Source organism: Labrus bergylta, chromosome 2, assembly GCF_963930695.1.
Source record: "Labrus bergylta chromosome 2, fLabBer1.1, whole genome shotgun sequence".
NCBI lineage: Eukaryota > Metazoa > Chordata > Actinopteri > Labriformes > Labridae > Labrus > Labrus bergylta.
This window is the reverse complement of record NC_089196.1, coordinates 14,434,256-14,448,985: the sequence shown is the minus strand read 5'-3', so window position 1 is coordinate 14,448,985 and position 14,730 is coordinate 14,434,256. Positions and strand designations below refer to the sequence as shown.

The window sequence follows — 14,730 nt, the reverse complement described above, 5'->3', positions numbered from 1 at the left end:
GTAATGTCTAAAGTGCTCTGAGTGGTTAGATGACTTAAAAAGCACTTTATAAGTGCAGTCCATTTACCAGTTTATTATCAGATCAATAATATTCTCAAATTTGTTTTAAAAAAGACAGTCTTAAAGGAGCAATATGTAACGCTGATATGTAGCGTTTGAAACGGGTAGTGTAGTCATAATTCAAAACATTGAAGCGAGCCGCCAAGATATGAGAACTGGTCTCATATCTGGCAAACCGAGGAGCCTTAAAGCTGCATACCTTCTCTGTTAAAAACAAATACAGACCATTCCGCACCCGGATCAAAATTTAGAAGGAGGGAACTACTGACTGCTGCATTGTTGTCAGAGAAGCCAGTGCTTCAACATAGCATGTTTCCTTAATGTCTGATTATATAGTGAGTACAGTTTGTGATTTAATATCCTTAATGTTTGATTATGTAGTGAGTACAGTTTGTGATTTAATAAAGTAGATATCTTACATATTGCTCCTTTAAATTAAACACTTGGCTCTTGTGCATGTATGTCTCACATTATTCTGCTTTATGAAAATGATCCTGACACACCAACAGTTTAGTAGACTGACAGGTGTGTGTAGTACGGACCTGATGCTGGTCTCTTGGCTGGTGGGTCCAGTCCTGGTTTGAGTCCTGGTTTGAGCATCGGGAGGACTCTGGGCCAAACTCCCCAAAGCAGGCAGGTAGGACATCACCTGTCAGAAATGACAAGGTCATACATGCCCTCACACTGCAAGTTAATGTGTGTGTAGATGCTCTGCTTCACTGTAATGTAATGGGTCATCATATCACCAGGCTTTAGCTCTTGAGCAAGGATATGTTGTGTATTTAATACTCACTGCACATTTGAAATGACTATATTTTTTTACCTTCAATCAGAACACAAAAGCACGGTGGAAAAAGGAAAAAAACGTGTGCATTTATCAGAAATAGTTTTATCCGTTTTCTAAAACTTGAAAACAGAGCTAATGGCACTATCTGTGACTTCTGTTTGCCTGAGTCAATATTATGTATAGAAGCTGTTTCGCACAATATTATTTAGTGTCTTCATCTCTTACTGGAAAGAGCTACAAATAACAGCTGTCACTCACACAAGTCAGAAGTGCGTGTCTCAAATCACGACTAACCCTGTCAAGGGCAAATGATGACAGGAATGATCAAAGCAATGAGGTTTCCCACTGGCACCGAATGGGAGCTGTGTGAAGAACAAGAACTTTTAAACACACACACACACCATCTTCTTTAGAGAGAGAGGATCATCTCCAACTGTGAATCCATTACTTCTGCAAAGATTCTTGAATATGGCGTCGGCCATCACCAGTTTCAGTCTGGTGGAGCGAATCCTGATAACCACATTAGCCAGAATCACTGGAGACAAAGCTAAAATTCAAAACAGAGTGACAACACATGAGACACTTTTACTGAATCCATTAGTCTTTAAGGAGAGAAAAACAAATTAGAAAGACAAAAGAAAAATAAAGAAATTCAACTTCCAAGTTTTACACAGCGTGTTTCAATATGTTAATGTATTATGTATTATTTTTACTACTAAATATTGTTATTCAATTGTAAATAATGATCACAAGCTCACAAAATTAAATAAAAAAAACAGACTGCTACAAGCATGCAGAACACACTCAAGACAAACCACATTAGAAATGTCAGGGTAAATGAAAACAGATATTCTTTGTTGATTTTCTTCTTCTGTACTTAATAGAGTTTTACTTCGTACCCTGGCTGATAACTGCAAAGTACTCTGCGAGGTCTTTGAGACCCTTTTCCACCAGGCTCAGGTTCAGTTTGAAGTTCTGCTGACACCAGAACTCCACCAGCACGGACAGGAGGTCCAGCAGGGTGTGCAGCACATGAGGCTCCTGCTTCTTATCCCTTGCATTGTGCTCCTTCAATGGAGATAAAGAACATTAAGCTGTGGGCGAGCTGCAGGGAGTGGAAAGACTGGAAGATGTACCATAACATCCAATCAAAACAATTCATACATGAGCATTTACCTGATTTGCAGCTTGTATCAGCTGTTGGAGAAGTTGTTTCACAGCTCGGGACAACAGCGTGGAGCGCTCCCAAACAGTCCAGAAGGTTCCATACAGCAAAGAACCTGAAGCTGAAGACTGAGAGACTCCAGTTCCTTCAGGCAGCACAAAATCCCTGAATCAGAGAGGGGCAGACATGGCTGATAAACAAAAACTTTTTGATTGGGACAACAAAAAAAAACGTAAAACAATTTATTCTAATAAATCATAGGCAATATTTCTCTCATAGTTTATCCGCATATATCAATAACTTAGGACTACCTTAATCAACTATCTCGTATTTTTATTCAAGGCTTGCTGAATTTCTGGGGGAAAAACTGTGTTTGAGGACTTCACTTCTATAAATAAACACAGAAGTGGATCTCCACCTCCACCGCTGACAGCAACACATGATGTTTTAACACTTTGTAACTTTTTAGTTCTATCTGAGAAGCCTCTCACTATTCTTGCATGGACAAAGACTTTGGAATACCAAAAAAAAAAAATCAACCCCATCTCCCACACTGAATAAATCTACGTGGTTACCCGGCAGTGATAGAGTGGAGTTCTCCCTGGAAGACCTTGAGGAAAAAATCCAAGAGGTCCCCGTAGAAATGTAACAGTGTTGGCAGGGCGGGCCCAGGGAGCGGGTGACAGGTGACCTCACTGGAGAGACAGTAGCTGAAGGAGTACACACATATGGAGGAACGTGAAATAAAGAATATATATTTTTAATATTAAAATGTACAGTATGTAAACGTACATTTATGTAATTTGACAATTTGTTACCTGATGGCCGTCTCTAGAAAAGGCCACATGCCCGTCTTACACCGAGGGCACTGCAGTACCTGGTTGTAATATTTCTTTCCTGTGCTGGGAGCCAGCCAGGGAGGGTTGTTAACAAGCAGGTTATTCATGACCTGATGAATGTGTCTTAGGAAGACAGGAGTGGCATTTCCCTGTCATATTTGTAAACAGACAACACGTGAGTTTTAGTGGTTGAGAAATTGAGGTGACAGTTGATTCTAATTAATCTCAATGCGGATAAGGTAGTTACAAAAATTAAAAAAACAAATGTGGTTTATCCAGTTTCACTTTAATGAACGCCCTGAGGCTCAGGCAGCAGCAGGTGGGAATTCCTGCACTTTGGTAATGCTGGTCTCACCTGCTGTGCGTAGTCTATGAGGGAAACCAGATGAGCAGCTGGTGGCAGCAGACCTGGGTACACAGCACTCCTGATTGAGTCCAAGGCTTCAATGAAGAGCCCGCACTCTATCATATTTCCAACATTGCTGAAGTCTGTTTCTGTAGCCTGGAGGAATAAAAGACCAATGATGAAATGTAAGAGGTATATGGAAAGGACGGAAAACATTGCGCTCAAAGAGACGGATGGGTGAAGGAGGAGGAAAAAGGCAAGGGCAGAAGGGTAATGGAAATAGGAAGTGAATGGACATCACAAGTTCCTGGGGGTCATTTCTGACTGTCTGTTATTGGCAAGTAGCATATGGATTCAGAAAGTACAGAATGGAAATACACGAGCACTTATAATAGCAGTCTGATGGAGATCCACTTGGGTAAGGTGTGGACAGGACAGTGGAGAGTATTGTTAATAGGCCTGCCAATCAAAACTCTCAGCTCAGCTGACAGTGCTGGTTAAATTGGTGACCTGAGTATGATGCGCCCTCGCTCTTAGTGTCACTTTTCATTGAAATGTATGACATAAAGGAAATTGAATGACCTGATCTTCTTGATAAAACACAGTTATTTTAGAAATGTATCGGTTGTGTGTGAGTGGTGGGCAGGTATGTGCGAGTATCTACCTGGGACTGCGGATGGTACGGGTCATGGTAACCAAGAAATTCAAGGAAGCACAGTCTCGGCCGGCCCTGTAGTGAACGACCCCATTAACAATGTCAAATGCATACAACATAGCTGAAAGAGGTCACTGATGTGAACAGAATTCCAGAAAAACTAAAGTTTATTGAGTCACTGTCCAACTGTAAACTCAATTATATTGAAAACTCTGAAAAAGTTTTACAATTAAACAAATGAAATGAATACATACCTCCTGTTTGATGACATAATCCCTGAGCTCTTTCTCCAGTTTAGAGAAGTCAGCATCGACAAAACTCGCCTTCCTTTCCTCGACTTGATGATCATCTTTTATGTTGTAGACATCCAAATAATTGCTCTGCCAAATATGAAAAAAGCAGACAGCGTAATACAATATACTCAAACAAATGCTCCACTTTAAATAACTTTGATATAACTTCTGAAGTACGCCTCCCGCCCAATTACAGCTGGGATCAGCTCCAGCACCCCCGCGACCCAGAACAGGACAAGCTGTATAGATATTGGATGGATGGATGGATGGATGAAGTAACACATTTTAGAAACTAATCTAAACTAAAGTAAAAACCTTTGAACGCATTGACTGTAATTAGCTGAAAACCAAATGTGACTTGAAAATGTCAATTTAAAAACTAATCATATCAAATGCCAAATGGCTTAAATGAGTCTAACTTACCCCAAAGAGATGTTTGACAATGTGTCTTACAGGATAGCAAGGAGCATTCTGGGATTTGGAGTCATCAGTGACTGGTTTTGCCATAACATGAGTGATAGAGGCATGTGAAGGAAGAGGACAGTGGTATACTTTAGCCCTGCCTGCTCTTAACAGCCTAGGAACAATAGAAAATGATCAATTTAGTAACATACTTACTAACATTTTATAAAAATAAAGATAGATTGCTACGATGGAGAGTATAAGGTCGCCTCACCGTTTGAACATGGCCAAGCTGGTGAGGTCTTGGACCATTAGGAGGACCCTCCAGCCCTGGAAGGCCCCTTTGAGCCTCCCACTTGTCACCTTCCTCCTCCACTGTCTGACGGGATAGAAGGAAGACGTGGAGCCAGTGGGAATAGAGATTTCAAAGGGTCCCTCTGCCAACCAGGAGCCACTCTTGACACTTTCCAACACATAGTCTGGAAACACAACCCACTTTCCTATTTTAAAAAAAGAGAACGGTCTTGTTATGTCAAGCTTCAAAAACGAACAAGCTGCTGTTGTGTTTCATCAGGAAGGTCTGATACGATTCTTTAATATTCAAAATCATCATAACTGACCTGACGCACAGGCGGCCAAGAACTTCTCACTCAACAGAACCTTGGGGATTATCAGATGGGTGCTTTCACACTGATACACCTAGATGATCACAGCATCAGTGTACGAACATGTAACACACGAGAATAAACTGCTTTTTTTTTTTTCATGTTACAAACAAAATCTACATCTGTTGGAATGACTTAAGGACAAGGTGAAAACTTCTGTGAGGAACTTTGGGGATGCAACATTTTTGGCAAGCACTTAGGACAAAGGGGGAGAATGATCTCTTTGCTGATCATGTCCCATAAGTGGAAGAAGTGGCATCCTTCTTTACTTTTAAATGTCTTCCTGAACTGTTTGACTGAACATTGCATTTCTTCAAGTAAGTGAATATGCATTTGTCAACTCTTCAATGATCAAAGAAAAGCTCAGGGTTCATTATTTTGGTTCTTAAGTTGCACACATTTTATAGCCATAGATATTTTGATTCGTAGCCATTTATTTTTTATTTTTTAATAAATATGTTTCGTAGGGATCACTACTCACTGAACCACCTATGTGTGTTCCACCTAGCTGCCGGATTCCCTGGACCAAAGCTCTCTTCTTGTCCCGGTTCTTGATGCCAGAGATCTGAAAAACACGGGTGGAGCTCGCCATCCTAGCAAGGAAACAGAAATAAAGGAACACAAAATGAATGTTGAATCTGACAAATGTTTTGTATAAAACAAGAAGAATAAAGAAAGTTCTCCTGCAGTTCGTGTTTAAATACATGACTTGGAAAGTCTACATATATGCAGTGTAAACAACACAGCATTAGGCTGTGTTGTTTGGGGAATTTAAATACAGTACTTGCATGCAAACACACTTTTATAGTCTCGGAGGAAACAAATTGATCTAATGCATTGGTTCTTGGTCACTTTTGTAGAACTAAATGTCCAGCTGTACAGTATATTTTAGACTGTATTTTTTTGTACAGCTACACAGTAGACTGGTGTGTGATCCTGTACCTTTCTCATACTACTAATGATGACTGTGTCTTCCCAGCTGTATGCAGGCGCGCCAAAACTCCCGACACCAACACAAATATGGCCAGTGTTTCACACCAGTGTCGGCCTGCTTCTTCCGCAAATACCTTCGACAAGTTTCATCAGCAATTTTCCTTATCAAAGTTAAAAAAAAATTTTTTTAAAAAAGGTTGTAGTTGTGTTAGATCTTGGGATAAGTTCACCGCCGCCTAACTACCATGTGTTTACAGCTTCATTGCATAGCTTACTACTTTGGGTAAGGGGAGATTTTTCTTATTACAAATATGTATCGCAGTTATTCGAAAGAATACGTCGACTTTGTCTCATTCGGTAATGCCTAGAACAGCTCCATAATCATCTGTTCGACGAAATGCTGGAAAATATTGTGAAAAGTCACACCTGTCACCGGCACGGTGGGTGACGGACACCCCCTTTTCGGATTGTCACTTGGACTGTTCCACCGAGCGGAAGTTTTCATACAACGATTTCCGGGTCGTTGTCACGGACGCTTTCTATCCCCCCACCCCCCGGAAATAACACCATCAACAACTGGATAACATGCAACACCTCTTGATTAACTTGCAAGTTTAACGATCGATAACAATGATTTGTTTCCAAATGAAGTGGAGACTTGTGGAAGCGCACGGCTGTATGCAAAAAAAAACAACCCTTGTCCCTCGTCCGGTTTACGATCGCTGAGTGTGACAGTCTTTAAACTACATTTCATTATCGATTAAGATCATTTTCTTAGACAGATGTCAAGAAGGAGTTAAAGCAAATGACGCTGGTCACTTCCCCCTACATGTAACAACACTGGGTGGAGAGAGGAATATAAAAGATCCTGAGAAAGGTAAGACAGCCTACATCAGCTTTACACTTGACCTATGATGGGTTTTTTGTTTACATGCGTGCTAAGAGAATGTACCACATGATTCAGGATTCAGATGACCTATCAAAATCAACAAGTGCATTGCTGTTCTGGGAGTGATCTGCGTGAAGCTGCAGGACCGACTTTGTCCCCTTTCTGATCCACTCAGGTGAACAGCTCTGCGTTACTGTTTTCTTACATCTACGGGCACATTTATATTATAACACAATCATATTCTAGAAAAGACTATATCATAATGATCAAAATATTATCGAGCCATAGTGAGGAAATGGACATTTTTAAACTTTTGAAAAACAGGAATTATGATTATACATTTTCTTTGTATCATGAAGTCATAAGTGAAAATCATTCCAAATACTTAAGACTATAATACTGTCAAAAACACTCACGGATATCTGATGTGTTGGAAATAATGAATAGATTAATAGCTAAGATATATATGGCCAACCAAACACCATTAAAAAAAAAAACAAATAAGTTAATAGCTGGGCTCTCATTGATCTGTTGCTACACAGATCAGCAATTTGGTTTGCACTGAGGCCAGACAACAGGAATTAGTTACACAAATTCAAATCAAATGAGTTTAACTGCCTTTGTCCTGAAAGGTAGTTGATTCACAAGCTCCAGCTTCTCATATGTGGTGATGTTCTGCTGTTTTGTCATTGGTAATCACAAACCTTTGAATTTTAGCTATTTGGCTAGACAATAAAATCTTTAACTGAGTTTTTTTTTTCTCTCAAGGGTCTAGTAAATTTGGATAGGTACTTTGGGCTATCTGCCAACAATATTTATCACTTGAGTTTAATTAATAATGCAAAAAAAAAAAAACTGAGGCTTGTTACCGTTTGAGCACCATGCATTTTTCCAGTGCACGTTTTATATTTACTTTTTCCCTGTCAGATTCTTTGTAACCTTATATAGATAGATAGATAAATGGATACTTAATTAATCCTTTGCAGGAAATTACACCTTAACAGCAGCTGCAATCACAGTCAAGACACAACATACAAACTGGACAAATAACAATCATAATAATAATAATACCATGTAACTTTATGTTTAAGAGGTTGTTGTGTAAGTTCTCCTGTAGTACGCACTTTAGTAGAGGAGTGTTTTGCTTTCCTGTATGATATCATTTGGGACGCATTGAGCTACAAAATATGAACTGCCTAATAATGTTGAATAATGTTAGTAGTTGCATTTGACTCATTGCCTTCACGCAGGATTAAAGTCATGAATTATGCTATTTCTCCCCTCAGTGTAGGCTAACCACGTAGGTATTTATTATGATGACGCCAGGTTCTTGCACAGTCATAAGTGTTTTTAAGGAAGATATTATCGCCTCACATTTCCCTGTGGTAAAGATAAAAAGTGGCCGATATATTATTTAACAAGAGTAAGGGCGTATTAAATTGAGCAGAATTGTCACTGTATCAAGTCTTATGAGGCTAAAGCCTATCACTACATAGACAAGACTCATTGTGCAGGAAAACAAAATCAGTCTTAACAGTGCATGTCAGCAGGAGTGCATGTTTTCACATTGAAGCCTTGCTCCCCCCTGGGCATGCATCAGATAGTTCTCAGCTGTGTTGTGATCTCAGAATATGCACCTATTTAATTTATTATGTTTCCTCCACAGCCGACTGTTAGGTACCCCTTTTAAAATAATGTTGACTTTAACTTGACATGCTCTAAGTGGCTTTAAAGCGGTGGCCTGGGGGACGCGCCGCTAAATATTTCAGGACAAACTCATTACTGTAAATGGGCCTGTGTGTTTGCCTGGCTGGGGTAGACAGGCAGCGGCAAGAGAGCGAGGACAGTGATGTTTGTGTAAGAGTGTGTGTGTGTGTGAGAGACTGTTCCTTCCCATGTTCTAATAGATGTGGAGTGGATGTCTCAGTGCCTGGCCCAGTTGTCCCTGTTGCAACACTGTGAAACACACAGGGGCTCCTCCAACATCTGCTTTGTAAAGAGCTAATGACAAGACAATGGAGACCAGATGATTTAAAGTCTAGTACTAATGAGGCCCTGTGTGCTGCTTGGAGAATCCTGACATATATACACACACACACACACACACACACACTCACATGTAACACACTCGTGGTTAAGATAACAGATGATTTGTCGGCAGACCAGGAGGCAAACACCCAGAAGACATACAGTGTACACATTCAGACCTGCTGTCCATCTGCTTTGTCTGTCTTTCATACACATAAAGAGAGGCATAAACAGACACTATTTAAAACCGCTTGTCTGGCTCGGCCCATATAATTACAATATTGAGTTCCTAATCCATGGATTTAAAATCTTCTTCCCTTTTAGCAATGGCTGCCTTCTCGAACAGCGGCGTGGAGGGAGTATGATGATGAGGGGAAACAGTAAGAGAGAAGAAGAGAGGGAGAAATAATAAAGGACAAGCTTAACTGGTGAGGCTGTCAGTAGAGGAAAATAATATTTGTCCAGCTGGACAGGCCTCCCTTTGTGCAGGCTAAATGAAAGTTGAGCTTCCTGTCTGCCCTGTCAGGGAGAGTGGCACAGACTGTGTGCAGCGGCGAAGAAGCGGAGCGCAGTGCGGGGAGCTGTTTGGAGTTTGACAGGGATTATTAAAATCAGAGCAGATGACGAGGAAAAGGGGCGAGAGGCGGAGGAGTGTGAGAAAGCCAAATTGACACAGACACTCTCCATTACCTTCCACTTGACTCACGTTGATGACAATGTTGATATGAGACCCAGCAACGCAGCACCGGCGTGGGATTGGCTGTTAGCATGAGCGTTAAGCACCACAGGGTGGGGGGAGGGGGGGGGGGGGGCCCTCAGTTCTGGCAGGAGATGAGTTGTTTATTTAAAGCCTTGACTGAAGTGCACCTCACCTCATTGTTTATTTATTTGGTCTATTTTTTTTTCCTGTGTTAACTCACTGTAGTGTCAGGAGGTGGAAATGGTGAGAGGCTGAGGCAATGCATTTTGATCAGGGGATCTGAGGGAAGAAACTGCTTTTGTTGATGATAAGCTTCCTTATTTGCAGGTGTTCCTGGTGCAATTGATTTGTGTCCCCTAATAATACTCCTGTTTGAGGAAACTTCAAATTACTTCAGTCTGCATGACTGTGTGTGTGTGTGTGTGTGTGTGTGTGTGTGTGTGTGTGTGTGTGTGTGTGTGTGTGTGCGTGTGTGTGTGTGTGCGTGCGTGTGCGTGTGTGTGTGTGCGTGCGTGTGTGTGTGTGTGTTTGCGTGTTTGCGTGTTTGCGTGTGTGCGTGTGTGCGTGCGTGCGTGCGTGTGTGTGTGTGTGTGTGTGTGTAGGATGTGTAGGATGTGTTTAGTTTCTTGACAGACAGCTGTGATAATAAAAACCCTCCGGATCTCTATTATTTAATTGTTGATTTAATCCTAACACCAGTGCTGTCTTTCTCATTACATTTTTTATAAACTGAAAGATGTCATGTGTAGTGTTTCTCATTTCATACAGTAAGGTCACCTATCTGTTTATTTTTCTCTAGAAACATGGAGTGGCCGGGGGATTTCCCTGAAGACCATGCGTTTGTGGAGCTGCTGGTTCCAGGGGTTTCCAGTGCATCAGATTTTGAACAGCTACTTAAAGACACAGAGGAGAAACTAAATCTTAATGCCAACAGGTCAGTCAGAGTTATAAAAGCATTCATTTAAATTCCCTCTTGATCTTGTTTTTTTTTTTAACCTGAAATGGTAATAGTTATGCCATTTCTACTTTTATAATTTTCTTCCAATCTCCCCTAATCCCCCTTTCTTGCTTTTTTTTAAAACACCTTTAGTGTCTAAACTTTAGGATCTGAAAGCCAGATTGAAATTAAGCACTCCCCCAGCTGACAGAGGCATCCCAAATAAGAAGACACAGACGCGACAGTGAAGTTTTTAAAGCAGCCTCTTTTATGGGATTATTATCTGGCAGGGTCTCCCACTTCTTTCTTTGGATCTCGGGTTGAATGACAGAAAGTGGAGTGCGATACAATGCACAATTTAGTCTGAAAGGAAATCACAGGCACAATAAAATGAATGTTTAACAATTACCTCGACAAACATAATCAAAGCTCCCGCGTGTTTATTGTGATGGATTTTATTTCCTCACTTCTGCAGAACTTGTTCATTGTGGATAAAGAGTAAGGGGGAAAGACGGCTTACAGTGAAGATGTGTAGTCAGGCTCTGTTTTTTTTTATGACACTTGCAAGGTTAATTTGAGATGGACTTGAAAAACACCAGTTAAATAGTTTACACTGGTATGCCATCTTATTTAAACGGTAGTATTATACAATCCAATTCAAAGGCCAAAAGACTGAACCCATGATTTCTTAAAGGGATACTTCACCCGTTGAAACATGAATCTGTATTGACATTGGGTCATATATGTCGTAGAAATGTGAAATAAATTTTGAAGTTGGTGCCTTCTTGGCCGAGAAAAGGCAGAAAGTGTCTTTTTGGCTCATGTGGATGAAAAACACCAAATCCCAGAATGCACAGCACAGCAGGTCACTCCCACTAAGGTCCTCTAGTTCAGAATCAGAAATCCCGGCGGCTGGGCTCCCGGCGAGCAGCCGTCTCGCCGCTATATTTATATTTTTCCACCATTATCAGTTTTCTCCATAGATCCTGTTAGCATAGATTCCAAGAAATATGGTGGACGTTAAGTTTCGATTTTGGGAGTGAGTTCCCACCCACTGATCTGTGATTGGTCTGTAGCTTCAGTGGTCTAAAATATGAGGAACTAGCGTTGTAGTTTCACCCCGCTAACCGCAACAGTTTCCAGTGACGCAAAAATTGTCATTTTGCGTCACTGGAAGCTCTTTTTCAGACTTAGAAATACAAAGATTTCCCATCTCAGGGGAAAATGAGGGCGGGATTCACGACCATTCAAAAATACTACCAGGTTTCTAATGATACAAAGCTTAATGCAAATGGGTGAAGTATCCCTTTCAGTGTGTTTCACTTTCTTTTTCTTCTAACTAACTCTCTTCCCTCTCGTGAAGGCATCTATTAATCCAGTCATATTTTTTAGTTTTTTAGAAATTCACAATGAAAACTGATGTCAAAAGTGAATAGTAAACACAGTTTGCTTAGAGGTGATGTGTTGTGAGCCTTAAGAAAAACCCTTACTGCCCGGAATGCAAAAATCTCAACTTTGAACCTGCGTTGAAGATTTAAATCAAATGTGAAGGAATTTCTTTCAATAGAGAATGAAAAGATGTTTCTGTTTGGCAGTAGTGAATGGATTTTAAAAAGAAAATCTTAATTATGAGAAGTTCCTCTTGGCCTTGTGTCTAACAAAGCCTTCATTTAAAATTCAGAAGGGCAACAGTGCAGAGGGATCAAAAAGACTAGTATCTGTGTTCTTGTACCCAAACGATAGTCAAACAATCTGATCATAAAAGACTGTAAAATAAGAGTCAGAAGGGAAGTTTTGGCAAAGAACAGTTTGTAAAGTTCTGACACATTTCACAATGCGTAGTGCAAGCTTTGACCTTCATGTACAAGTAGAAACACACAGATATGATACTCACTATACTGCAGGTTCATACACACTATGACTTCAACAAAGAAAATATTCAAGGCTTAGTTCAAACATATACAGTACTTTAGCAGTGTAGGAGACCTGCTGTATTATTAAGCCTGAATTCTCTTCATAATCTGGATTGCCAGGAGTGAATAAATGTAGGTACAAATGTATGTGCAGTATAAATATAAGGATATCAAACTGTTTTCTGTGCGAGTGCGCATTTTAGTTTTTATACCATCAAATGTGTGTGTTTGGATCCACTTAACATTGTTCTCACCTTTCACTCAAATGTTATCTTCTGTGATTACATTCTACTTCTCTTTCTTAGATTGTATTGAGAAAGGGCATGATCAAACTTGATCAAAAAAAATATATATACAGTATCTACTTTAAAAAATATATATCTAACATTGGTTCTGACTTTGTTGTCAAGTGTTTGATTACATAAAAGGATGAATCTTTTTCATTTCTATTAATTTCTGGAATAATCTTATGTAACAGCTGAGATTAGATTTTGTGTCCTGAAGACTGAAATTTAGACATCTGTCATTGATGGCACACAGGGATAGTTGGAGAGCACAAACAAAGTGATGAAAAGAGAGACATCAGGGGGAGAAGAAAAAGAGAAATCTATATTTCAGGTCTTTTATCGTTTTTGGCGTTGTGAGGCTGAGGGCAGATGATGAAGGACAGACTAAATGTAGCAAGTGAACAAAGCCTCACTCTGGCACCATTAGTGTCTGACTGGGACTCATGTCTTCGACTCTCTCTCTCCCTCTCTCTCTCTCTCTCTCTCTCTCTCTCTGTCTTTCTCTCTCTCTTTCCTTCCTTCTTCTAAATGGGAACATAATAATTGAAGATTCCACATCTTGAAACGAAAACCCTTGGGTAGGTAATTCAAGGCTTATTACCGAAGGCCTGGCCATTTTTCTGCTTTCTAAGCATTAAAGGGTTATTTTGTGTTCCTGCAGATGGGAGAGGGATAACCATTATGAGAACAAAGCATCCAGATAATGGAGAATGGGGCTAAAAATAAGGCAATCCTCCTCTCGCCATGGGGGGGACCACTGGTCATTGTCTGTCAGGCTGCATCCAACTTCCTCCCAGACTTCTTCAGGACAGGTATCCAGGCTGACAAAATCTAGCCAGGCCTCTCTTTTTTTGCCCCAACCAGGGCTCCAGATACATACAATAATCCCCCCCCCCCCCCACCCCCACACACACACACACACACACACACACACACACACACACACACACAAACACACACACAACCACAAGCAACTACAGCTTATTCACCTGCTGCCTAATTGACTTATCAGTGGGACAAATTACAGAAGTAGAGGAAAGGAAGGGAAGCCGAGAGATGGAGCCAGGACACAACCGTGAAAGACTTCAACCTGCTCCCAGTTCTCGGATGTCACATATCTGCCTAAGAGCTGCTTCCTAATTGCAGGAGATTAAGATAGGCTGACAACAGAGCCTGCTCCACCAAATTGAAATGCTGTAATCCATCAGTTTTCATCAGATGGGACAGAGGAGAGCGGTGCAGAGTTTGGGGGTCGGACCACCAGTAAAAGACCTCTAATGAAGTGTCAGCACAGGCCTGGAGACTGCACACTGGCCTCTGGTTTCATACTGGCAAGGCAAATGGCTTTACTATTGGCCTGCCAATCTTGATCAGGTTTAAATATCAGTAGTTTTGAATTTGATTCTGTATGTGTCAGGATTGTGCAGAATTTTACAATATCGTGCAAGGTTCCTTTTCAATGCACACAAATACTGATCTCTAGCCTTCGCAGCATGTAGTTGATTTTGTGTTTAGCTGTGCGTGACACGTGTGTTAAGTTAGTATATCAGCTGTATCTCTTCTCCGGTATCATTGGCCTGGCTTTGGGGGCTCAGGGCACTAAGTGCGCGACAGGCTTGGCCAGCACGGGATCTGTTTTCAGCCTGTTCATTCAAACCCATTCACTCCCTTTCCCCCTCGCAGAATGGGGCCCTTTGATGGAGGAGATATTTAGTTCTCAGGCGGCCGGTTTGGCACTGACTGGAGCTGAGGCTTGAAAGAGATCTTCATGCCTGCCCCCGATGCCTCCCCTCCCCACCTCCTGTAGGCACGCACAGAGAGCAGAGCGCGA

General features: G+C 41.0%; 2 protein-coding genes across 3 annotated transcripts in view; one reads left to right on the top strand and one right to left on the bottom strand.

Moving 5' to 3' along the window:
- slf1 (SMC5-SMC6 complex localization factor 1) overlaps positions 1-6,594 on the bottom strand; it is a 31,099-nt gene extending 24,505 nt beyond the window's left edge. Inside the window, exons 1-14 of one of the 2 annotated variants that reach the window (XM_020652381.3) lie at positions 6,155-6,594; positions 5,694-5,805; positions 5,168-5,246; positions 4,822-5,047; positions 4,569-4,722; positions 4,107-4,232; positions 3,862-3,927; positions 3,207-3,353; positions 2,831-3,000; positions 2,588-2,722; positions 2,024-2,177; positions 1,747-1,915; positions 1,249-1,394; positions 603-709 (exon numbers count right to left, since the gene is read on the bottom strand). In XM_020652381.3, the coding sequence (XP_020508037.1) occupies positions 603-709; positions 1,249-1,394; positions 1,747-1,915; positions 2,024-2,177; positions 2,588-2,722; positions 2,831-3,000; positions 3,207-3,353; positions 3,862-3,927; positions 4,107-4,232; positions 4,569-4,722; positions 4,822-5,047; positions 5,168-5,246; positions 5,694-5,804 (1,790 nt within the window). In that variant the 5' untranslated portion in view covers position 5,805; positions 6,155-6,594. The remainder of the gene's footprint in view (positions 1-602; positions 710-1,248; positions 1,395-1,746; positions 1,916-2,023; positions 2,178-2,587; positions 2,723-2,830; positions 3,001-3,206; positions 3,354-3,861; positions 3,928-4,106; positions 4,233-4,568; positions 4,723-4,821; positions 5,048-5,167; positions 5,247-5,693; positions 5,806-6,154) is intronic. The other variant, XM_065965426.1, reaches the window with a different exon arrangement.
- Positions 6,595-6,705: 111 nt separating this feature from the next.
- kiaa0825 (KIAA0825 ortholog) overlaps positions 6,706-14,730 on the top strand; it is a 115,847-nt gene continuing 107,822 nt past the window's right edge. Inside the window, exons 1-2 of the mRNA XM_065965391.1 lie at positions 6,706-7,022; positions 10,562-10,696. Of these exons, the coding sequence (XP_065821463.1) occupies positions 10,566-10,696 (131 nt within the window). The 5' untranslated portion in view covers positions 6,706-7,022; positions 10,562-10,565. The remainder of the gene's footprint in view (positions 7,023-10,561; positions 10,697-14,730) is intronic.